At 35.6% G+C, this 27,982-nt stretch overlaps 1 protein-coding gene across 1 annotated transcript; it reads right to left on the reverse strand.

Annotated features, from left to right (window-relative positions):
* Nucleotides 1-3,735: 3,735 nt before the first annotated feature.
* Nucleotides 3,736-27,982, reverse strand: LOC143241836 (uncharacterized). Its single transcript, XM_076485107.1, has 2 exons — nt 27,169-27,982; nt 3,736-6,194 (listed from the first exon to the last, which is right to left on the reverse strand). Exons 1-2 carry the CDS (start codon nt 27,758-27,760, stop codon nt 4,960-4,962), a joined length of 1,827 nt encoding a protein of 608 aa, XP_076341222.1. The 5' UTR covers nt 27,761-27,982; the 3' UTR covers nt 3,736-4,959.

Genomic DNA, 27,982 nt, shown 5'->3' on the forward strand with positions numbered 1-27,982 from the left:
TTAAGTTTACCAATGTTCGTGTATTGTGGACGTTAATGTCATGTGTCAGTTAAGTTTACCAATGTTCCTGTATTGTGGACGTTAATGTCATGTGTCAGTTAAGTTTACCAATGTTCCTGTATTGTGGACGTTAATGTCATGTGTCAGTTAAGTTTACCAATGTTCGTGTATTGTGGACGTTAATGTCATGTGTCAGTTAAGTTTACCAATGTTCCTGTATTGTGGACGTTAATGTCATGTGTCAGTTAAGTTTACCAATGTTCGTGTATTGTGGACGTTAATGTCATGTGTCAGTTAAGTTTACCAATGTTCGTGTATTGTGGACGTTAATGTCATGTGTCAGTTAAGTTTACCAATGTTCCTGTATTGTGGACGTTAATGTCATGTGTCAGTTAAGTTTACCAATGTTCGTGTATTGTGGACGTTAATGTCATGTGTCAGTTAAGTTTACCAATGTTCCTGTATTGTGTGTATTGTGGACGTTAATGTCATGTGTCAGTTAAGTTTACCAATGTTCCTGTATTGTGGACGTTAATGTCATGTGTCAGTTAAGTTTACCAATGTTCCTGTATTGTGGACGTTAATGTCATGTGTCAGTTAAGTTTACCAATGTTCGTGTATTGTGGACGTTAATGTCATGTGTCAGTTAAGTTTACCAATGTTCGTGTATTGTGGACGTTAATGTCAGTTATGTGTCCTGTATTGTGGACGTTAATGTCATGTGTCAGTTAAGTTTACCAATGTTCGTGTATTGTGGACGTTAATGTCATGTGTCAGTTAAGTTTACCAATGTTCGTGTATTGTGGACGTTAATGTCATGTGTCAGTTAAGTTTACCAATGTTCGTGTATTGTGGACGTTAATGTCATGTGTCAGTTAAGTTTACCAATGTTCGTGTATTGTGGACGTTAATGTCATGTGTCAGTTAAGTTTACCAATGTTCGTGTATTGTGGACGTTAATGTCATGTGTCAGTTAAGTTTACCAATGTTCCAATGTCATGTGTGTAGTTTTGTGTGTACGACGTTAATGTCATGTGTCAGTTAAGTTTACCAATGTTCGTGTATTGTGGACGTTAATGTCATGTGTCAGTTAAGTTTACCAATGTTCGTGTATTGTGGACGTTAATGTCCTGTGTCAGAGTTTACCAATGTTTGTGTTTTGTGGACGTTAATGTCATGTGTCAGTTAAGTTTACCAATGTTCGTGTATTGTGGACGTTAATGTCATGTGTCAGTTAAGTTTACCAATGTTCGTGTATTGTGGAGCATTAATGTCATGTGTCAGTTAAGTTTACCAATGTTCGTGTATTGTGGACGTTAATGTCATGTGTCAGTTAAGTTTACCAATGTTCGTGTATTGTGGACGTTAATGTCATGTGTCAGTTATGTTTACCAATGTTCGTGTATTGTGGACGTTAATGTCATGTGTCAGTTAAGTTTACCAATGTTCGTGTATTGTGGACGTTAATGTCATGTGTCAGTTAAGTTTACCAATGTTCGTGTATTGTGTTAATGATGTGTCGTTACCAATGTTCGTGTATTGTGGATGTGTCAGTTAAGTTTACCAATGTTCGTGTATTGTGGACATTAATGTCATGTGTCAGTTAAGTTTACCAATGTTCGTGTATTGTGGACGTTAATGTCATGTGTCAGTTAAGTTTACTAATGTTCGTGTATTGTGGACGTTAATGTCATGTGTCAGTTAAGTTTACCAATGTTCGTGTATTGTGGACGTTAATGTCATGTGTCAGTTAAGTTTACCAATGTTCGTGTATTGTGGACGTTAATGTCATGTCTCAGTTAAGTTTACCAATGTTCGTGAATTGTGGACGTTAATGTCATGTGTCAGTTATATTTTCCAATGTTCGTGTATTGTGGACGTTAATGTCATGTGTCAGTTAAGTTTACCAATGTTCGTGTATTGTGGACGTTAATGTCATGTGTCAGTTAAGTTTACCAATGTTCGTGTATTGTGGAAGTTAATGTCCTGTGTCAGTTAAGTTTACCAATGTTTGTGTTTTGTGAACATTAATGTCATGTGTCAGTTAAGTTTACCAATGTTCGTGTATTGTGGACGTTAATGTCATGTGTCAGTTAAGTTTACCAATGTTCCTGTATTGGGAGCATTAATGTCATGTGTCAGTTAAGTTTACCAATGTTCGTGTATTGTGGACGTTAATGTCATGTGTCAGTTAAGTTTACCAATGTTCGTGTATTGTGGACGTTAATGTCATGTGTCAGTTAAGTTTACCAATGTTCGTGTATTGTGGACGTTAATGTCATGTGTCAGTTAAGTTTACCAATGTTCGTGTATTGTGGACGTTAATGTCATGTGTCAGTTAAGTTTACCAATGTTCGTGTATTGTGGACGTTAATGTCATGTGTCAGTTAAGTTTACCAATGTTCGTGAATTGTGGACGTTAATGTCATGTATCAGTTATATTTTCCAATGTTCCTGTATTGTGGACGTTAATGTCATGTGTCAGTTAAGTTTACAAATGTTCGTGTATTGTGGAAGTTAATGTCATGTGTCAGTTAAGTTTACCAATGTTCGTGTATTGGGAGCATTAATGTCATGTGTCAGTTAAGTTTACCAATGTTCGTGTATTGTGGACGTTAATGTCATGTGTCAGTTAGGTTTGCCAATGTTCCTGTATTGTGGACGTTAATGTCATGTGTCAGTTAAGTTTACCAATGTTCGTGTATTGTGGACGTTAATGTCATGTGTCAGTTAAGTTTACCAATGTTCGTGTATTGGGAGCATTAATGTCATGTGTCAGTTAAGATGTTTGGAGAAAACTTGTGGGACAGGTGTTCGGATCGCTGACTTCTAGATCTATAATAGATAATACCTCTGTCACATGACTACGTCATTCAGTTGTTTGATATTAAAAACAAATATTCATATCACATGACCCCCTTCTGAAGAGACAAAAACCCTATTTACTTAGAATCTCCACTTCGACAGATTTAATTACTCTATGCCGGCGAGATAATTATTGTGTTCTGTTTTGTATGAAGTAATAAATGTTTATTTCTTGAATTTCGCGCGAAGCTATTTACGAATCATCTCTTTTCAAGTGATACACCGTAGAAAGGCATGTATTGAACATCACCCACGCCATTTGGAGCTACTCTTCACCAAACAGTAGTGAGATTGACCTGAACATTATAACGTCCTCTAACGAATTGTTATATAACTTTGTGTACAACGTAATCTGAATAGACTGATTCAAGGTATCGTTTTATAACTTTGTGTAACACTTAATCTGTACAGACTGATACAACGTACTGTTATATAACTGTGTAGAACTTAATCTGAACAGACTGATACAACGTACTGTTATATAACTGTGTAGAACTTAATCTGAACAGACTGATACAACGTACTGTTATATAACTATGTAGAACTTAATCTGAACATACTAACACATTGTACTGTTATATAACTGGATAGAAACTAATCTGAACAGACTGACACAATGTACTGTTACGTAACTGTGTGAAAAAGTTAATCTGAATAGACTAACACAACGTACCTGAACAGACTGATATAACTCGGGTGATAGAGTCCCCATGTTTTTCTTATATTTTGTAAAACAACAATCCACTGATGTTAAGTACAAGAAAACATAACTCACAAGTTAACAAACAATCACTTTGATTAATATAATATAGCACTTCACTTTATTTTAAAAAATATCGACCTACAGTTTAAGAAACAAAACTTAAAGGATTTCCTTAAAATCATAGTTTAATTTTATAACTTTTCAGGTTATACATTTAACAAATATGTGTTTACACCTAACTTTGGGGTTTATTAGTCTGACATGTGCTTGAAAAGTACGATAGATACATGTGTCCACATTTTATGAATTTTTAAAAATTTGATAATGACATGCTAGATTTGGTTATATATTACTAGCTAAACACGGAATATTTGTGGGGTTACAACCAAATATAGGTGCGTTCTGCTATCTCTTGTAAATAATGTATATAGACTTCTCGTGCGCCTGTGACACTTATAGTGTGTTTGTTTTACGTCTTAAGGTTATGTAAACAGATATTCTAAGTATTCTCAACACTACCAGTTTTTATCATAGCGATTTTGTTTTCAAACCGATATTTTGAAGTTTATTCTATCCACAGTTTAAAAAATAAACACTAAGAAACAGAGAAAAGCGTTTTTATAACAGATGTGGAATAGACCAACATACTGTACTTGAAATAAGTATATATGAACGGAAAACGAAAAATATTGGTGATGGTTTAAAGGGTGGAGGAAAACAGATAAATAGAGAAGTTTTGTCAACTTGAAACTGAATAAAATATTGTCACCTTATTTTGAAACAAACATTCAATTTTGTGTCTTTAAGGCACGTAGCAACAAAACATGAAATTCCTTTGAGCAAAATACGTTCTACTGTTTAGCTAGTATTTTACAATGTTGATTTAACACCAGCATTCGTCTTAACCATGACTAGGCAACCATATTCGTGGGCATGTAAAAAGGCACGTTTGGTATTTGGTTCTGGGACGCTTATCTCTAAATAACATAAAATATAGATATTTAAACGTTTCTTTCGGCAGTATAGATTTTGATAAGTCATGTTTTTGTAAAGATGTTTGCAAACACCACTAGATTTAGATTTTATATTAGAGCTAAAGAAAGTAAACTGGTTACTCAGTTTTAGGATAAACTCTATATACGATTGTTACCACAATCGGCACAAGTTACTGAAGTGGAAGGCACATTCAAGCTCTACAGGGAATTTGAAATTCAAATTTTTACTCTCGAATTTGCATCTGCTGATAGAGAAAACGAAACTTCTTTTATATTATTAGCACTTCACAGTGATGGGGTACGTTCCAGTTTGGGGGGGAGAGTTGGGTATTCACCCAGTTAATACCCTGATTTTTAACACCACTGGCTTTAATAACACAAACACATCTGGTGGATTCAGGTGAATATTTGTCTAGTTTCCTTCAAAGCTGCAATGACCCCACAAGGATCGTTCATAGAGTCCTGATGAGGAAGGCTTGAATACACTGAAGAAGGAATTTGGTTGGTATATATGTGGGCATCTAGTTCGTAGTTAGTGTCGAAAGAAGAAACTGATTGAGAGTTGAAGATGGACTGGTTGTCACAAGAACTCTGGAAGTTAAAACCCGCAGTACATCCATAAATTCCGGACAAATCCGATGGGTATGTTGTTGGATCTTGAGACCGAACTTCTGGATAAAAATGTATTAAATTATTGTTTAACACATGCTCTGTGTCTGCGACATTTGGGAGATTGGTGTCTTGTCGGGAGGACGAATCGTTGTTCGGTAAAGGAAACCGCGAATGTGGGATCATTGGTGTGTAACAATGTCCCTCTTCCATTAAAGAACCTTCAAACGAGGAATATATGTCTTGATTGAACATGGAGAGGTAATCGGTTTGACGCCCCAGTACGCATGGTTGTCGACATGTTGGCGCAGGCAAATCCCTTACAAATGATGAATAAAGACCTTGCTGGTAACTTTTGTTCCAGTTTCTCATTGTTAGGTCCGACAGGTTCGGACCAGGATCTACAATATCAACATCTCTTTCTTCATATATTCGCTTTCTAGAAAGTTTCTTAGTTCCCTGAAAACTAGTCGAAGAATGATTAAATATAACTGCAGGCTGAGTCCTTGGTGTTGTCTGTTTTGGGTCTTCCTGAGTTGTTACCTGGCCGGAACGATTCTCCTTCTTCGGTTCTTCCTTCAAACTGTAACGCAAGGCAAAATCTTCCATTTCAACAGGAGACATTTCAGGCGTTGGAAGAAATTGAATAAATTTGAAGCTATCATTCCCTTTAGTGGACGAATCACAATAAACTCTCTGTCGCGAGATATCAGACTTTGGACTTCCATGAGGAGAGGACTCGGGAGTCTGGACGCTGCTTATTTCACTAGGTCTGGAAAGATGGAACTTTCCAGATGTTTGGAAGAAATGGTGACGGTTGTGACAGGTTGACCCTTCCAGCGAGAGAGTGTTCTGAAGTGACGAGATTGGTTCTTTTCTAGCTCCACGTTTAAAATGCTGTTTCCTCCGACGAGGCCGATACTTGTAGTCTGGGAAGTCGCGCATGTGCTTAACACGTATACGTTCTGATTCTTCAACGTAAGGTCTTCTCTCTAGCGGCGTGAGGCCGCGCCATGTCTTCCCTGTACCGATGGAAAATAATAGTGTTAGTGAACAAACGATTATCCTTCTGACAGCAGTTACTGGTAATAACACGAACAAACTGTTTAACTACAGTACTGACTGGTAATAACACGAACAAACTGTTTAACTACAGTACTGACTGGTAATAATGCGAACTGTTTAACTACAGTACTGACTGGTAATAATGCGAACTGTTTAACTACAGTACTGACTGGTAATAACACGAACTGTTTAATTACAGTACTGACTGGTAATAACACGAACAAACTGTTTAACTACAATACTGACTGGTAATAACACGAACTGTTTAACTACAGTACTGACTGGTAATAACACGAACTGTTTAACTACAGTACTGACTGGTAATAACACGAACTGTTTAATTACAGTACTGACTGGTAATAACACGAACTGTTTAACTACAGTACTGACTGGTAATAACACGAACAAACTGTTTAACTACAGTACTGACTGGTAATAACACGAACTGTTTAACTACAGTACTGACTGGTAATAACACGAACAAACTGTTTAACTACAATACTGACTGGTAATAACACGAACTGTTTAACTACAGTACTGACTGGTAATAACACGAACTGTTTAACTACAGTACTGACTGGTAATAACACGAACAAACTGTTTAACTACAGTACTGACTGGTAATAACACGAACAAACTGTTTAACTACAGTACTGACTGGTAATAACACGAACAAACTGTTTAACTATAGTACTGACTGGTAATAACGCGAACTGTTTAACTACAGTACTGACTGGTAATAACACGAACAAACTGTTTAACTACAGTACTGACTGGTAATAACACGAACAAACTGTTTAACTACAGTACTGACTGGTAATAACACGAACTGTTTAACTGCAGTACTGACTGGTAATAACACGAACAAACTGTTTAACTACAGTACTGACTGGTAATAACACGAACTGTTTAACTACAGTACTGACTGGTAATAACACGAACAAACTGTTTAACTACAGTACTGACTGGTAATAACACGAACAAACTGTTTAACTACAGTACTGACTGGTAATAACACGAACAAACTGTTTAACTACAGTACTGACTGGTAATAACGCGAACTGTTTAACTACAGTACTGACTGGTAATAACACGAACTGTTTAACTACAGTACTGACTGGTAATAACATCAACAAACTATTTAACTAGAGTAAAATAAATAATAACACCAACAAACTTACATAACACAAACATATACTTACAGTCTTTATAATACCATATAGCTGGAAGTTACATAACACCCACATATACTTACAGTCTATATAATACCATAGAGCTACAAGTTACATAACATCCATATATACTTACAGTCTATATAATACTATAGAGCTACAAGTTACATAACACAAGCACATACCTATAGTCTAAATAATACCATACAGCCTCAAGTTACATAACACCCACATATACCTACAATATATATATTACCATACCCCTACAAGTTACATAACACCCACATATACCTACAATATATATATTACCATGCCCCTACAAGGTTACATAACACCCATATATACCTACAATATATATATTACCATACAGCTACAAGGTTACATAACACCCACATATGCCTACAATATATATGTTACCATACCCCTACTGGGTTACATAACACCCACATATACCTGCAATATATATATTACCATACCCCTGGGTTACATAACACCCACATATACCTACAATATATATATTACCATACAGCTACAAGTTACATAACACCCACATATACCTACAATATATATATTACCATACAGCTACAAGTTACATAACACCCACATATACCTACAATATATATATTACCATACAGCTACAAGTTACATAACACCCACATATACCTACAATATATATATTACCATACCCCTACAAGTTACATAACACCCACATATACCTACAATATATATATTACCATACAGCTACAAGTTACATAACACCCACATACACCTACAATATATATATTACCATACCCTACAAGTTACATAACACCCACATATGCCTACAGTCTGTATAATACTCTATACATCAAGACCCAGAGAAAACAGCAGGTGTTATGGAACATTATTTAATTTCAACTTGGCCGTAACTTGGAAGACAATGTTTCAGTTTCATAGCATTGAACCTAATTTGAAACACATGATCGTTGTTCCTGGGGGGAACGGACCACCCACGGGACTGTCAGTTCTAACCCGAAGCACAGTGCTTATATATAAATGCTTTGCGGGTGGTAGCGGGTTCACAAATGCGTGAGTTATTAGATTGGCTGAATATAACAAAACTAAACCTCACGTGCTCACTTTACTGCTGAGGCGTCAGACAAACGAGTCGTGACTCAATTATGTTGTATTACTTCTGGTTAGCGTTACAGTTTATGTTAACAAACAGCCAAAAAAATCTATTATCAACCTTTATAAGGTTGTTTTTCACGTTAAACAACAGAATTGATAGAACTCATCCATAGCTTCAATGAGAAACACAACTAGGACCAATTCTCATCGACAGAACATTTATGAGTAATACGATAAATATCCACCAAATTATGTCTCTAATGTCAGCAGAATATTCCCTCTTTAGGCATTAATACATATATTTATTCAAAATATTCCAGGATATCAACACAAGTATTGTACCATAATCAGCACAACCTGACATTTTGCACTATAACACATTTTTTTTTACATTTTGACAGTAAGTGTCTAACTATATAATGGATAATCTGGTATGTTCCTATCCAAGTTTTTTAACAATATAATATTAAGCAGCAGGGCTATAAAACCAGCAAAACTAAATTATTTATTTATTGTTAAAATAAAAAAATGTGTATATAAACAAACGCAACAAATAACAGAAGTGTAAAAAATAGTTTACAGCTTACCCTTTAACAGACAACCCCACAAATCAGTCAAATATATAAAATACTTTTAACAAAAAACACCCACGAAGTACATTAAGAAAAGAACACTATAATGCAACCTAGCCAAACATCTTTGACAAAAGCACATTATAATCCAATCAAGCCTAACATTTTTGATAAAAGAATATTACCATCCATTATAACCAAACATCTCTGATAAAAGAACATAACTATCAATAATATTCTAACATCTCTGATAAAAGAACATGACTATCCATCATAACCTAACATCTTTGATAAAAGAACATTACAATCCATCATAACCTAACGTATTTGATAAAAGAACATGACTATCCATCATAACCTAACATCTTTGATAGAAGAACATAACTATCAATGATATTCTAACATCTTTGATGAAAGAACATTACAATCCATCATAACCTAACGTATTTGATAAAAGAACATGACTATCCATCATAACCTAACGTCTTTGATAAAAAAACATGACTATCCATGATATTCTAACATCTTTGATAGAAGAACATGACTATCCAACTTTACCTATCACCTTTCATGAAAGAACATCATCATAACTTAACATCTGTGGTAAAAGAACTTTACTGTCTGACCTATTTTAAAATAACATTACTATATAACAAGTCACATCTCGCTTACCGTCTTTAATCAGACACGTGCTACTGCATAACCTTGTCTACCATTTTTAACAAGACAGGTGCTACTGTATAAATATCTAATCTATTGTTCACTGTAATTTATTTCTATTTTCCTGTACGTTATAACGTTTTTTTTCGCAGTTACTTTTAATTTCTTCCACGTTGACACTTGTTTCGAAATGATCTACAAAGACTTAGTTGTACATTCACAAACATTTTTGTACACATGAACATCCGTACTGAGTTCATGTAGGGAGATAGTCACTCATGGATACACGTTTGTTTGTGTGATTGTTCTTGTCTTTAGACGCCCGAATTATTTATGAACTCTTCCGATTTGTAAACTTTTCGCAGCTCGGTTTTCTAATCACGTGCGATGTGAGAAGGAAGTTGGTGCAGTGATGAGTTATTTCTCTATCTCATTCAAGTACGTCGTTTTAAAAACTTACCAACCATAGCTAGATCGATCATTGGCGTGCCTTGTTTTGTTCTCTCTTTGTTTCTGGCCTATAGTAGTCGTGACCAGACCACCAGAACGAGAAGCTAGCTGAGGTTAGGGTGTAAACAACTCCTTCTGGGAAATAGAATACTTATTTTCCTAAACCTGTTTATCTCCTCACGTTTTGTCAGTTATCATTGACGTTGGTTTATTTTTCTGTCCACTCACTGTTTTATGAACGGATGGTTTATGCATTTTACTATTAAAAGTGACAGATCTACTAGGATATTGTAAAACTAATTCTTTCCCTGGTGAACAACTTAGAATCAGAACTTTAAAAGCGACATGCTTCAATGATACACAGAAAAATAGAGAAGATATATATGTTATATTAATCTGTCAATTGAAGAATGTTGTAGGTTTAAAACAACTAATTTGTTTTAACACGGTTTTGGAAAGTTAAGTCTTTAATGTATTGTTAAACCTTTATAAAAACTTGGACAAGTTTCATTGATAGTTACGTCACCTGTTAAACATTTGTTAAAACTTCAGTCAGGAGGACTTGGAAAAGTTTCAAACATCAACCTAAGACGTGTCAGTAATTACGTCTCCTGTAAATTATACATCAACCTAAGACGTGTCAGTAATTACATCTCCTGTAAATTATACATCAACCTAAGACGTGTCAGTAATTACATCTCCTGTAAATTATACATCAACCTAAGACGTGTCAGTAATTACATCTCCTGTAAATTATACATCAACCTAGCACGTTCAGTAATTACATCTCCTGTAAATTATACATCAACCTAACGCGTGTCAGTAATTACATCTCCTGTAACTTATGACTCAATAATAAAATAGAAATGTCTTTCTGTTCTTTTGTCGTCCCGTAGCAGTAAGTTTACGAACTTATAACGCTAAAATTCGAGGTTCGATTCCCCACAGTGGAGAGATCGCAGATAGCTCAATGTGACTTTGCCTTAAAATAAAACAAACATACTCTCTTTATTCTAAGCCTACAATTCTATTCTTGCTTCATTCAGTCTTAGTGTCGTTGCAAGACCATGATCACGTGATAAATAGTGGGTTCACTCCTAACGTTAACTCCTAAGATCAAAAGTGGGTGTTAGTACCTTGCCACACTGTCTAATGCTGTAGTACAGCCATTCGTATTTTTAAATGAAATATCCTTCGTTCTACTGACAATGTGAAGTCGACCTGATAAAAGATAAGCAAGGAGGTTGAGCCAGTAACGATTATACATAACGGTCACGTATACACTCTCGACCAAAGAGCACTTCACGTGCATACTCTCGACTTCCTCTTCACACGATCTAATAGATTAAGCTTTTTGACAAACAGGGCCGAATATGAAAGGTTTCTATTAATTTTCATTCTACATGCAATAATGCAAGTTCTTGTGTTCTATAATAAAGGTTTTGTGTGTCAGGTATCCTGCTACGACACTTAACGTGTACTGAGTATCAAAGTAAGACAGAAATCCTTCCCTGACTTCATTAGTAGATCGTTGACCATCTGCACATGATGTTTCTAGATTGTATACTGACAGACCACGCTGTGTGTCTCACAATTGTAATTAAAAACTTTCGAAAATGTAAAAGTTTATTGGGAAGGGAATACAGATTTGGAAACTTTTGGGGAAAGGAATACAGATTTGGAAACTTTTATTGGTGAAAAGAATACAGATTTGGAAACTTTTATTGGTGAAAGGAATACAGATTTGGAAACTTTTATTGGAAAAGGAATACAGATTTGAAACTTTTATTGGAAAAGGAATACAGATTTGGAAACTTTTATTGGAAAAAGAATAGAGATTTGAAAACTTTTATTGGAAAAGGAATACAGATTTGGAAATTTTTATTGGAAAAGGAATACAGATTTGGAAACTTTTATTGGAAAAGGAATACAGATTTGGAAATTTTTATTGGAAAAGGAATACAGATTTGGAAACTTTTATTGGAAAAGGAATACAGATTTGAAAACTTTTATTGGAAAAGGAATACAGATTTGGAAATTTTATTGGAAAAGGAATACAGATTTGAAAACTTTATTGGAAAAGGAATACAGATTTGAAAACTTTTATTGGAAAAGGAATACAGATTTGGAAATTTTTATTGGAAAAGGAATACAGATTTGGAAACTTTTATTGGAAAAGGAATACAGATTTGAAAACATTTATTGGAAAAGGAATACAGATTTGAAAACTTTTATTGGAAAAGGAATACAGATTTGGAAACTTTTATTGGAAAAGGAATACAGATTTGAAAACATTTATTGGAAAAGGAATAGAGATTTGAAAACTTTTATTGGAAAAGGAATAGAGATTTGAAAACTTTTATTGGAAAAGGAATACAGATTTGAAAACATTTATTGGAAAAGGAATACAGATTTGGAAACTTTTATTGGAAAAGGAATACAGATTTGGAAACTTTTATTGGAAAAGGAATACAGATTTGGAAACTTTTTTCTTGCAATAAACACTTTGAATGAATAAAGATGACAATATGTGGTCACTGAAATGACCATTTGGCTAAAACTAAATAGTTCATCATTTCAACTTTTTATCTTTAAACTATGTGTAGAACTAATTCCTGTAGAACAGCCAATACATATCTATGTGTGGAACTAATTCATGTAGAACAGCCAATACATATCTATGTGTAGAAAATAATTCCTGTAGAACAGCCAACACATATCTATGTGTAGAACTAATTCCTGTAGAACAGCCAATACATATCTATGTGTAGAACTAATTTCTGTAGAACAGCTAATACATATCTATGTGTAGAACTAATTCCTGTAGAACAGCCAATACATATCTATGTGTGGAAAATAATTCCTGTTGGACAGCCAATACATATCTAGGTGTAGAACTAATTCCTGTAGAACAGCTAATACATATCTATGTGTAGAACTAATTCCTGTAGAACAGCCAATACATATCTATGTGTGGAAAATAATTCCTGTAGGACAGCCAATACATATCTAGGTGTAGAACTAATTCCTGTAAAACAGCCAATACACATCTATGTGTAGAACTAATTCCTGTAGAACAGCCAATACATATCTATGTGTAGAACTAATTTCTGTAGAACAGCCAATACATATCTATGTGTAGAACTAATTCCTGTAGAACAGCTAATACATATCTATGTGTAGAACTAATTTCTGTAGAACAGCCAATACATATCTATGTGTAGAACTAATTCCTGTAGAACAGCTAATACATATCTATGTGTAGAACTAATTCCTGTAGAACAGCTATGTGTACTAATTCCTGTAGAACAGCCAATACATATCTATGTGTAGAACTAATTTCTGTAGAACAGCCAATACATATCTATGTGTGGAAAATAATTCCTGTTGGACAGCCAATACATATCTAGGTGTAGAACTAATTCCTGTAGAACAGCCAATACATATCTATGTGTAGAACTAATTCCTGCAGAACAGCCAATACATATCTATGTGTAGAACTAATTCCTGCAGAACAGCCAATACATATCTATGTGTAGAACTAATTCCTGTAGGCCAGCCAATACATATCTATGTGTAGAACAGCCAATACATATCTATGTGTAGAACTAATTCCTGCAGAACAGCCAATACATATCTATGTGTAGAACAGCCAATACATATCTATGTGTAGAACTAATTCCTGTAGGCCAGCCAATACATATCTATATGCCGTAACTTATAAACACGACCATCCTCTGAACTGTTATATGCGCGAAATGGATCTGTTTACGTGTTGTTAATATAACGATACGTTACACTAAGTGTATCTTCTCTTCTGTAGTTTTCAATATTTGTTTATTGTACGAAAACAAACAGTCTATCCACAGTATGATTATATCCTGGTAGTTTAATAACACTTTTGTTCTTGCAAGCTAGTTTGATATATATATACCCCCACATATTTGTATTTCTATTGTTCAATTGGGTATATTAATAAAATCGTCTTCTATTGCACGTGGCTCCTTCGAATATTGGTACGTACGTCTGTCTCGTTGGCTGGCCTTAATGTTTGTTTAGCTAAGACAGCACGAGGCTCACGTGTTTCCATATATTTATTATCTATTTTCAACCAGTTATTCGCTGCCGATATTGAATTGCACGATGACTGAGAAACGACTAGAGGTTAGGCCTAACCTTAAACCTATCGCGACTTTGTTCGTCTTGGTACTACGACTCGGACCAAATAAAATAAGCATTACTGCCCTCCCTCGAGTCGGTCTCTTAACAAACTGACCCATGCACGTGTCGGTAATTCTCAAGTTGTGATAACGATCGAAAACCAGTGAACATCTGTGTTTGTTCAAACAGCCACGTGATCTGTTCTGTTTATTCGTTTGAATATCAAACTAAATGGTCGCGTGGCAAGTTCACAAAGTCAATGTTCGAAGTGCTTCATCTATCTGAGACAACCATACCTTGCGTTTGACCTTGGGTCAGTCTACTTCTGTACAGAGTGAACAACAAAATAACAGAGTAATCAATATGTCCTGCATTAATGGCTAACATTTAAGTAAACAAAACATTATGGGAAACGTGTCGAAGATCATATAAATTTGGATATACAAACGCTATTATTCCAAGAGAAACCATTAAACTATGGTGTGATAGGTGTCGTGATCTCTTGTGTTTTGTTTGAAAGAGGAATGCCACATTGGGTTATGTCCCATGTACATCGCGGGGAATCAAACATCAGATTTTAGGACTGTAAGCCCATAAACTTACCGCTGTCTCATCCGAGAAGAACATCGTTAGCATACACGAGTTTTCAGTTCACTCAGCTCCCCTGACGGATAAATTACAAATATTCCATTTTTTAGTTAACAACAGATGTTCACTGTGAATTCGAAAACACCAAACATGAATATGTATTAGATAAAAATGTTAGGCTTAGCACCAAGAATTTTACTGTTGTTGAAGTGACTGAAATGCGAACTTGACAACTACACCCCCTGGCATACAAGTACATATAATGTCTATGGAACTCGACAAGAGAAAAAATCGCCGTCGTACGAGACTGCAGGGTTAAAAAGAAATGTACTACTTTAATGTATGTCAAGAAGATTAAAATAGTAAAAAAATGGAGACATTTGTTTGGCGTTGAAAGACAAAGTCTGAAGTAATTTATTTACTAGCTCATTGCGCAACCAAAAACTAAGTATATAAATTCATGAAATGTTTCTTCTTAAAGGAAGCTTTAATTTACCTTTTATAGCTCAAACACTGATAACATTCACGATGTATTAATATAGAACTGATGTTAGAGGACGCATGTGACTTGTTATTATTGTAAGTCCATGTTGTAAATTTACCACAGAGTCAGAACAAGACATTTACTACGTGTATGGAACAATCTGTTAACAATAGTGTAAAGTTATCCTACAGTCAGTACACGACAGGTACAAGGTGTGTAGAACAATCTGTTAACAACACTGTAAAGTTATCACACAGTCAGTACAAGACAGTTACCACGTGTGTGGAACAATCTGTTAACAATAGTGTAAAGTTATCACACAGTCAGTACAAGACAGTTACTACGTGTGTGGAACAATCTGTTAACAATAGTGTAAAGTTATCGTACAGTCAGAACAAGACATTTACTACGTGTGTGGAACAATCTGTTAACAATAGTGTAAAGTTATCATACAGTCAGAACAAGACAGTTACCAGGTGTGTAGAACAAGCTGTTAACAATAGTGTAAAGTTATCATACAGTCAGAACAAGACAGGTACCAGGTGTGTAGAACAAGCTGTTAACAATAGTGTAAAGTTATCATACAGTCAGAACAAGACAGGTACCAGGTGTGTAGAACAATCTGTTAACAACACTGTAAAGTTATCATACAGTCAGAACAAGACAGGTACCAGGTGTGTAGAACAATCTGTTAACAATACTGTAAAGTTATCATACAGTCAGAACAAGACATTTACTACGTGTGTGGAACAATTTGTTAACAATAGTGTAAAGTTATCATACAGTCAGTACAAGACATTTACTACGTGTGTGGAACAAGCTGTTAACAATAGTGTAAATTTATCATACAGTCAGAACAAGACAGGTACCAGGTGTGTAGAACAAGCTGTTAACAATAGTGTAAAGTTAACGTACAGTCAGAACAAGACATCTACTACGTGTGTGGAACAATCTGTTAACAATAGTGTAAAGTTATCATACAGTCAGTACAAGACATTTACTACGTGTGTGGAACAATCTGTTAACAATAGTGTAAAGTTATCATACAGTCAGAACAAGACAGGTACCAGGTGTGTAGAACAATCTGTTAACAACACTGTAAAGTTATCATACAGTCAGAACAAGACAGGTACCAGGTGTGTAGAACAATCTGTTAACAATACTGTAAAGTTATCATACAGTCAGAACAAGACATTTACTACGTGTGTGGAACAATTTGTTAACAATAGTGTAAAGTTATCATACAGTCAGTACAAGACATTTACTACGTGTGTGGAACAAGCTGTTAACAATAGTGTAAATTTATCATACAGTCAGTACAAGACAGTTACTACGTGTGTGGAACAATCTGTTAACAATAGTGTAAAGTTATCGTACAGTCAGAACAAGACATTTACTACGTGTGTGGAACAATCTGTTAACAATAGTGTAAAGTTATCGTACACTCAGAACAAGACATTTACTACGTGTGTGGAACAATCTGTTAACAATAGTGTAAAGTTATCATACAGTCAGAACAAGACAGGTACCAGGTGTGTAGAACAAGCTGTTAACAATAGTGTAAAGTTATCATACAGTCAGTACACGACAGGTACCAGGTGTGTAGAACAATCTGTTAACAACACTGTAAAGTTATCATACAGTCAGTACACGACAGGTACCAGGTGTGTAGAACAATCTGTTAACAACACTGTAAAGTTATCATACAGTCAGAACAAGACATTTACTACGTGTGTGGAACAATCTGTTAACAATAGTGTAAAGTTATCATACAGTCAGAACAAGACAGGTACCAGGTGTGTAGAACAAGCTGTTAACAATAGTGTAAAGTTATCATACAGTCAGAACAAGACAGGTACTACGTGTGTGGAACAATCTGTTAACAATAGTGTAAAGATATCATACAGTCAGAACAAGACAGGTACCAGGTGTGTAGAACAATCTGTTAACAATACTGTAAAGTTATCATACAGTCAGAACAAGACATTTACTACGTGTGTGGAACAATCTGTTAACAATAGTGTAAAGTTATCATACAGTCAGAACAAGACATTTACTACGTGTGTGGAACAATCTGTTAACAATAGTGTAAAGTTATCATACAGTCAGTACAAGACATTTACTACGTGTGTGGAACAATGTGTTAACAATAGTGTGAAGTTATCATACAGTCAGAACAAGACAGGTACTACGTGTGTGGAACAATCTGTTAACAATAGTGTAAAGATATCATACAGTCAGAAAAAGACAGGTACCAGGTGTGTAGAACAAGCTGTTAACAACACTGTAAGGTTATCATACAGTCAGAACAAGACAGGTACCAGGTGTGTAGAACAATCTGTTAACAATAGTGTAAAGTTATCATACAGTCAGAACAAGACAGGTACCAGGTGTGTAGAACAAGCTGTTGACAATGGTGTAAAGCTACCCTGACTACCACACAGTCAGTATAAAAAGGTAGACACCAGTTGTGGATATCCACACTGCTGATGAGTGGCACAGCCATTATTTAATATAAGAAACTCTCAAGCTGTTCAGAGGTCTCATATGATTCATGATGTGAGTAGAGGTCAGTATAGGTTCAGATTATTTCACTGATCCTTCAGTTGTCTTTAGTAATAATATTGATTAAAATAACATTCGTAGTTAATAGTTTTCGTTTTTTGGAGTTGATGTGTTACTTCCAGGTTCACAAATCATACAACGGAAATTCTTTATCTTTTTTTCTGAACATCTTTGCACTAAATTAAATCTCGAATGTATAGGGAAGTTGGCCGCAGTTTGTGTCTAATTTTATTTAATTAAAAACAAAACAGGTTTTGTTCATAAAAGAACGAAGAAGAAAAGAGAGTTAACTTCGAGTTTCACTATCGACAAATCGTTAATGTTACAAAGACATTTACTGATTCATGCTCAGTGTAAATCAGTCTTTTAGAAAACAAAGACATTTAATAACGCTGTAGGCACCCAAGCTAAAAATATGCCCAACTAACCTGGAGAGAGTATAGGCAACGTCACCCAGCACGAACTCTTGGTAAATCCTAGAAACAATGTCTCTCGTCAACATTGGTAAATCTAGTCGACTTTAACCAACATCATCCAGCACCAATTCTTTGTATGCGCTAACCAGCCTACACTTGGCCTCATATTTAGTGATTTCTTGTGCCGTGGGTCAGCTGAGAAATGTTATAAGAAAAAAGACTGTATTTCTGTGTACTGTACAAAAAGAATGTAGTACATATGTTATGTAGACATCCATTTATTACATCTATTAAACAGCATGCTCAATGGCAAGCTATGTAAACGACATAATTTTGTTTTTATATCTTCATGTGCATATTTTCAACACAATTTTTTTTCAACATTTCACAGTTTCGTGTGCCAAACAGCGTTGCGGTATATTCAATTAACTTTCTCTGGCAGTTGAGCAAAACCCTCTCCGCAGTTGTAGAGAACAGTGACAAACTATAGTTAAACAGTAGGCATGGAAGCCAAGTCCATCTTTCTCGGAGTCACTGGGTAATATAAAGTAATAAATGAGGACAAATGCACACTAAGAAATAACAGCACGTATTTTGATGACATACAAATTCTTGTCTTGTCTCCGATAATAGTATCACATGTCCAACTATAAAGAGATTCACGCTCTATCTGTTACACTTTTTCTTTTGTCTATAATTATGTTCATTACAAATAAAAACTTTACAGTGTCACGATGAGGTATTTAGAGCAAATAAAATACATATGGTGCTATAGAAGCCCCGCCCCCATCAACTCAGTGGTTAATTTTAGGGAATATAACGTTGAATAACGGGATTCGATGCTCGCGGTGGGCACATCATAAATAGCCTGTTGTGTAGCTTTAGGCTTAACAACAAATCAGTTTGTCCTATTTCAAGTCTTTCCATCACGAAGTTTTCATCAATGAATAAAGATATCCGATGATTCGAACGTCAACAACGTTATCTGTTAGATCGTGAACAGTGTTATCTGTTAGATCGTAAAGAATGTTATCTGTTAGATCGTGAAGAATGTTATCTGTTAGATCGTAAAGAATGTTATCTGTTAAATCGTGAAGAATGTTATCTCTTAGATCGTGAAGAATGTTATCTGTTAGATCGTGAAGAATGTTATCTGTTAGATCGTGAACAGTGTTATCTGTTAGATCGTAAAGAATGTTATCTGTTAGATCGTGAAGAATGTTATCTGTTAGATCGTGAAGAATGTTATCTGTTAAATCGTGAAGAATGTTATCTGTTAGATCATAAAGGATGTTATCTGTTAGATCGTAAAGAATGTTATCTGTTAAATCGTGAAGAATGTTATCTGTTAGATCGTAAAGAATGTTATCTGTTAGATCGTGAACAGTGTTATCTGTTAGATCGTAAAGAATGTTATCTGTTAGATCGTGAAGAATGTTATCTGTTAAATCGTGAAGAATGTTATCTATTAGATCGTGAAGAATGTTATCTGTTAGATCGTGAGGAATGTTATCTGTTAGATCGTGAGGAATGTTATCTGTTAGATCGTGAAGGATGTTATCTGTTAGATCGTGAGGAATGTTATCTGTTAGGTCGTGAGGAATGTTATCTGTTAGATCGTGAAGAATGTTATCTGTTAGATCGTGAAGAATGTTATCTGTTAAATCGTGAAGAATGTTATCTATTAGATCATGAAGGATGTTATCTATTAGATCGTGAGGAATGTTATTTGTTAGATCGTGAACAATGTTATCTGTTAGATTGTGAACAATGTTATTTGGTAAACCGTGAACAATGTTATCTGTTAGATCGTGAGGAATGTTATCTGTTAGATCGTGAAGAATGTTAACTGTTAGATCGTGAGGAATGTTATTTGTTAGATCGTGAAAAATGTTATCTGTTAGATCGTGAGGAATGTTATCTGTTAGATCGTGAATAATGTTATCTGTTAGATCGTGAAGAATGTTATCTGTTAGATCGTTAACAGTGTTATCTATTAGATCGTGAAGAATGTTATCTGTTAGGTCGTAAAGAATGTTATCTGTTAGATATTGTTCAGTGTTATCTGTTATATCGTGAACATTATTATCTGATTGATCGTGAAAAATGTTATATGTTTGATCGTGACCTATGTTATATGTTAGATCGTGAACAGTGTTATCTATTAGATTGTAAAGAATGCTATCTGGTAGATCATGTACAGTTTTATCTGGTAGATCGTGACCAATGTTATCTGGTAAACCGTGAACAATGTTATCTGTTAGATTGTGAACAATGTTATCTGGTAAACCGTGAACAATGTTATCTGTTAGATTGTGAACAATGTTATCTGGTAAACCGTGAACAATGTTATCTGTTAGATCGTGACCAATGTTATCTGGTAAACCGTGAGCAATGTTATTTGTTAAATTGTGACCAATGTTATCTGGTAAACCGTGAACAGTGTTATCTGTTAGATCGTAAAGAATGTTATCTGGTAAACCGTGAGCAATGTTATTTGTTAAATTGTGACCAATGTTATCTGGTAAACCGTGAACAGTGTTATCTGTTAGATCGTAAAGAATGTTATCTGTTAGATCGTGAAGAATGTTATCTGTTAGATCGTTAACAATGTTATCTGTTAGATCGTAAAGAATGTTATCTGTTAAATCGTGAAGAATGTTATCTGTTAGATCGTGAAGAATGTTATCTGTTAGATCGTGAAGAATGTTATGTGTTAGATCGTGAAGAATGTTATCTGTTAAATCGTGAAGAATGTTATCTGTTAGATCATAAAGGATGTTATCTGTTAGATCGTGAAGAATGTTATCTGTTAAATCGTGAAGAATGTTATCTGTTAGATCATAAAGGATGTTATCTGTTAGATCGTGAGGAATGTTATCTGTTAGATCGTGAAGAATGTTATCTGTTAGATCATGAAGGATGTTATCTGTTAGATCGTGAGGAATGTTATCTGTTAGATCGTTAACAATGTTATCTGTTAGATCGTAAAGAATGTTATCTGTTAGATCATAAAGGATGTTATCTGTTAGATCGTGAGGAATGTTATCTGTTAGATCGTGAACAGTGTTATCTGTTAGATTGTGAACAATGTTATCTGTTAGATTCTGAACAATGTTGTCTGGTAAACCGTGAACAATGTTATCTGTTAGATTGTGAACAATGTTATCTGTTAGATCGTGACCAATGTTATCTGGTAAACCGTGAACAACGTTATCTGTTAGATCGTGACCAATGTTATCTGGTAAACCGTGAACAATGTTATTTGTTAAATTGTGACCAATGTTATCTGGTAAACCGTGAACAATGTTATCTGTTAGATCGTGAACAATGTTATCTGGTAAACCGTGAACAATGTTATCTGTTAGATTGTGAACAATGTTATCTGGTAAACCGTGAACAATGTTATCTGTTAGATCGTCAACAATGTTATCTGGTAGATCGTGAATAATGGTACTTCTTAGATCGTAAACAATGTTACCTATTAAAATATGAACAATATTATCTGGTAGATAGTGAACAGTGTTATCTTGTAGATCGTGTTATTTGGTAGATTTTTTTTAAAACAGAAGAGAGGAAGAACTGTCCAAGAGACCATGTTCAGAGAGCAGTTTTGTTTATTCGTGTGACATGGGCTGTACCTGAGCTTCCTTCCTTCAATACCAGTATTGTTCTTCGGTATAGGATGAAGCTTAGGTGAGTTCGGTAGCTCGGAAAACCCGTTTCTTACAGTATGACGTCACTGCGTGGATTATTCGCACACATGCGCGGCCCCTTACAGGCCCTGTCCATAGACGCTTAACATAGATTTTTCAATTTTTCTGGCGTAAAGTTTTTCATTTTCATTTGTTCGTTTTGAACATAAGACTCTGTTAACACAAGAATTTCCATAAACAGCTCTTAAAAACATATATACTTATCCCATAAGTAAACCCTTTAAATATTTTAATAGATGTATTTGTGATAAATAGGACTGTCATCACCAGTTTGATAAACTTCGTAATGGTTTATTTTCGTCAGTATTTCTATTAAACTAATATATTGATCTGTTTGTGATTTTATACGTCATATTTAACTATACTGGACAGACATATTCTACCACTAGATCTATTGCTACATTTTATTTATATGTTCAGATCCAGTTTGTTTTAGGCCCGTTAATTTGGCTACCTTGTAGTTCTCTATAATTTGGGGCTGTTTTTTGTTTGAGTTTGGAAACAATATGATTTGTGTTTTAGGGGCGTTTTAATTTCATGTAAAGCTACGCGAGGGCTATCTGCGCTAGTGAACAACACCCACCGCCGACTTTCAGGCTACTATTTAATGGTATTAACCATCATGCCCTCTGATGTACGGTAAGAGGTTTCGATCTCGCGAACCGTAGATTACCAATCTGGCGCCCTAGCCACCAGGCGGATAATATTAGTTGCTTGGACGATCTCGCGAACCGTAGATTACCAATTTGGCGCCCTAACCACCAGGCGGATAATATTAGTTGCTTGGACGATCTCGCGAACCGTAGATTACCAATCTGGCGCCCTAACCACCAGGCGGATAAGATTAGTTGCTTGGACGATCTCGCGAACCGTAGATTACCAATCTGGCGCCCTAACCACCAGGCGGATAATATTAGTTGCTTGGACGATCTCGCGAACCGTAGATTACCAATCTGGCGCCCTAACCACCAGGTGGATAATATTAGTTGCTTGGACGATCTCGGGAACCGTAGATTACCAATCTGGCGCCCTAACCACCAGGCGGATAAGATTAGTTGCTTGGACGATCTCGCGAACCGTAGATTACCAATCTGGCGCCCTAACCACCAGGCGGATAAGATTAGTTGCTTGGATTAAATGGTATAGATATGGTGTGAAAAGATATGTTAGGGAATAGAGAAGAACAGCAGAAAAAGTTTAAAAGAGAGAATACGGCCATAGCACAGAACCCAATTAGCTATCAATACATGCGGAAAACCACGTTTGGTAAACCTACAAATTTTAGTTTAGTTTTAGTAAATCGATGTGAGTGTGGGCAGCTGTCTCTCTCGTGCTTGTGAACCTTTTTATAAGTAATTAAAGTTAATCATCTGGTTTTACCATCAATAACTTGTCTCAGGTCACTGGTCTTACCACCACAGACTTGCATCAGTTCACTGGTTTTACCACTAAGAATCTGTGTCGGGTCACTGGTTTTACCACCGTAGACTTGTATCAGGTCACTGGTCTTACCACCGTAGACTTGTATCAAGTCCAATTTTGGAAAGAGTTTAAGCGGTCATGTCCTTTGAAAAATTAGTACTTATTAAACGGCGCATGCGCTTCATGTAATGAGAAATTTAAGGATAGACATTCCAACATGTTAACGAGTGAACACCGTTGTTTCCAACGTCGTTCCAGGCCAAGCGTGAGACTGCCCCACCCCGAGTTCGTCACGACTTGCCAGTAATTAGCAACATATCGTTAAGCCAGTAGGCCTTAACCGGCTACCTGGTGTTTCGAACACAACACGGTAGTATGTTAATCACATCAATTGTTTGGTTCTTTAGAAGCTTTGTTGTTATTTCACACCCGAGATTTCAATATTCAACTCGACAGCTAGCATAACGCAGATGTTTTCAATAATACAGTAAAATTCTTTACTTGTTGTTTTAAGGATGCTTAGAAGTGAATCTTACGGAAACAAACGATCCAGAAAGATGCGAAACACGTCAATGAACGGGTTTAAAAGATTTTCTCTGATTACCCCTAAATCATAGAAAAGTGTTTTCGTGTTATCTCATTTAAGTCGTTAATACGTGAGATCACAATTTTATGTCGTTTGGTTGCCCTGCAAAACAAAACCTAATTTTATTAGCCGTTATTCCAGAGAAATGAGACAAGCAAATTTTAAATAATTAAAAAACAACAGAATAGATGAGATTATTATTATTTGATTAGAGTTTAATCTGGATAAAGGGATTAAAGCGTTAATTAATTCGATAAATCGTTGAAACAGGAAATTATATTTCTTTAATTAGCTGTTGGATGCGTGATTAATCACTAAGCCTAAACCATTTCTAGTTTAATTACCATAACATCGTACGTTTTTAAAATAGCTTAGACCAAAGTGTCCTAACCACAACTGTCTCGGCGATAAGTTTGAAGGCTTATAACGCTAAAATCCGGGTTTCGATAACCGTTCAGCTGACCAGCACCAGTTCGTGGAATTTTATAAAAACCGAAAGAATGTTTAGGTATTCATAATAAAGGTTTAACGTTGTACTTTAGTGATTTATAACAGCTTGCGGAGTCAGCGAGCCTGTCTGTCCCTGGCATCAAACAATGCCTTGTGGCGAACTCAGTTTGTAAACTTTACCAAATACAAACTTTTTTGATTCACTGGATGACGTAGTTTAGTGTTCTGTAGAAAAAAATTAACTACAAATGTTGAACTAACTGGCAGTTTATCGTCAACTTGTACTGAATTTGTATCATCGTTTACGACATACTTATATGAAAGTAATTATTAATTAGATCTTGGGGGGATGGGTGGTATACATCCCCCCTTCATTTTAGGTAGGGTGTATGGTGCATACAACCCTACAGTTTGGTCTGTTGAATTGTTTTATTGCATCACAGGCCTACAAACTGTGTGTTTGTTCTTGTGATTCTCGTGTTCTTACCAATCGAATTATCTGAGGGTCGCGGGTTCGCGCCCGAGTCGCGACAAACATGCTCGCCCTCCCAGCTGTGGGGGGCGTTATAATGTTACGGTCAATCCCACTTTTCGTTGGTAAAAGAGTAGCCCAAGAGTTGGCGGTGGGTGGTGATGACTAGCTGCCTTCCCTCTAGTCTTACACTGCTAAATTAGGGACGGCTAGCACAGATAGCCCGCGAGTAGCTTTGTGCGAAATTCAAAAACAATCAAAAAACAAACAAATCGAATTACATAATTAGACCTAGATGTAGGCTTTTTCAGTAGCCGAAATGTACATCTTTAATATAGGCGTGCTTCTAAGCTTTTCGATCTAAGCGATAGTTCGTAAGTATCAGTCAGTAGGCCTAAGTATACATGCAAGTATCGTGGCAACAAGATTACTCTGTGACTACATGTTTACAGCTTTTAGGTTCACGTAATAGAAGATTACCAATTTGCAAATTGAACAGCCCACATGAGTGGATGCAAAAATCATCCCCCCCCCATCGAGTGTAAAAAATCTACGCCCCTGGTAATTAAGCAGACCAAAGTCTACGCAATAACTCTCTACAACGCTTAACAAAGGTGAGATTCAACAAACACATAAGGCCTAATTTTTACGAGATTTTTTTCGAAAACAAATGTTTATCAAAGATAAAAAAGTAAATAAAAAGGTGAAATTCAACTAAAGTATAAGTAAGGCTTAACTGTATCTAAAGTACAAGTAAGGCTTAACTGTATCTAAAGTATAAGGCTTAACTTTAACCAAAGTTTGTTTTAAATTTCGCGCAAAGATACACGAGGATTATCTGTGCTAGCCATCCCTAATTTAGCAGTGTAAGACTAGAGGGAAGGTCGTCACCACCCACCGTAAACTCTTCGGCTACTCTTTTACCAATGAATAGTGGGATTGACTGTCAAGATATAACGCCCCCACGCCTGAAAGGACGAGCATGTTTGGTGCGACGGGAATTCGAACTCGCGACCCTCAGATTACGAGTCAAGCGTCCTGACCACCTAACTATGCCGATCCATTTTACTAAACACCTTTCTATATTCTAGATTTTATGTATGTTGCAAGATCGTGTAAGGTTTACTATAGATTTTGTGTAACGTCTACTAAAGGTTTGTCTAACGTACTACAGTTTGTGTAATGTTTATTAAAGGTTCGTGTAACGTTTAATACAGGCTAGCGTAACGTTTACTACATGTTTGTATAACGTTTACTAAAGCGAATCTATTACGGAAGAATCAATAGTAAACTTTGATATTGTAGCAAAACTCAACACAACATATTAACAACAAAACCTAACATATTAACAACAAAACCAAAAACAATATATTAACGACAAAACTTAACACAATATATTAACGACAAAACACAATACATTAACAACCAAACTTAACACAACATATTAACAACAAAACCTAACATATTAACAACAAAACTTAAAACAATATATTAACGACAAAACTTAACACAATATATTAACGACAAAACACAATACATTAACAACCAAACTTAACACAACATATTAACAACCAAACTTAACACAACATATTAACAACCAAACTTAACACAACATATTAACAACCGAGCTTAACACAATATATTACAACCAAGCTTAACACAACATATTACAACCAAACTTAACACAACATATTACAACCAAAATTAACACAACATATTAACAACCAAGCTTAACACAACATATTACAACCAAACTTAACACAACATATTAACAACCAAGCTTAACACAACATATTACAACCAAAATTAACACAACATATTAACAACCAAACTTAACACAACATATTAACAACCAAACTTAACACAACATATTAACAACCAAGCTTAACACAACATATTACAACCAAACTTAACACAACATATTAACAACCAAACTTAACACAACATATTAACAACCAAACTTAACACAACATATTAACAACCAAGCTTAACACAACATATTAACAACCAAACTTAACACAATATATTACAACCAAGCTTAACACAACATATTACAACCAAACTTAACACAACATATTACAACCAAACTTAACATATTAAGACTCACCCAGTATTTTACTCAAATCTGCGTTGTGTAGATCTGGGTTTTCTTCGGCCAGGCGTTTCCTCTCTGACTTAGCCCATACCATGAAAGCATTCATTGGTCGACGAATCCGTTGTTCCTGGCTACGGGCTGGTTTAATGTGCTGCGAATGTTTGTCGGTGGTCAGCATGGTTTGGTCATTTCCAACGTATGTGTTGTTTTTATCACCGGTGTGAGGGTCGAACTGTAAGTAATCACCATTGTCATGTCTAGTAACTTTTAACAGAGAATTTATGGTGCGGTTACATTCGATTCCGTCACTATCTTCCATGGACGGAACAACAGTTTCCTGGTTTACTACCCTCGTTTCGCAGCCGAAACAATCCGGTCTGTAAAACGATACCGGAATATTCGTCCGAAATGAAGAGGTCCAGGACTGGACCGTGTTGTTGCAGTTCTTGGACTCATAACAGTGGTTATATTCAGGTATAATTCTTGAATTCCTTGTTGTCGTATTTTTCGCAATGGACATATTTTCCTCTCGTGAGTGAATCGCCTCAGTGTCATCGAAGTGACCCAGGCTATTGAGCAGTTGGTCAGTTCCATAACTGGTCATCTTCAGGCAAGCATTCTCCTAGTCACTAAATCTCAAGGAAATAATATTAAGGCCTACGTTAAATCGAGAGCAAATAGCTTTTAAAATAATAAAACAAACCCAGACTTAAGGTTTTTCACGCCTTCTATATTAATGTTCAACATTCTCTGTTCGCGTTTTTCCTGCCTGCTAGGCACGACAGTAAAGACACCACAAAACAATCCGTTCTCGCACAACCAGCCG

The sequence above is a fragment of the Tachypleus tridentatus genome, unplaced genomic scaffold (genome assembly GCF_004210375.1).
Source record: "Tachypleus tridentatus isolate NWPU-2018 unplaced genomic scaffold, ASM421037v1 Hic_cluster_1, whole genome shotgun sequence".
Lineage (NCBI taxonomy): Eukaryota > Metazoa > Arthropoda > Merostomata > Xiphosura > Limulidae > Tachypleus > Tachypleus tridentatus.

Coding starts and splice junctions, on each gene's coding strand:
- LOC143241836 (XM_076485107.1), bottom strand. CDS start 27,760: ATGACCAGTTATGGAACTGACCAACTGCTCAATAGCCTGGGTCACTTC. Junction 6,195..27,168: donor AGATTTGAGTAAAATACTGG/GTGAGTCTTAAT, acceptor CCATCGGTACAG/GGAAGACATGGCGCGGCCTC.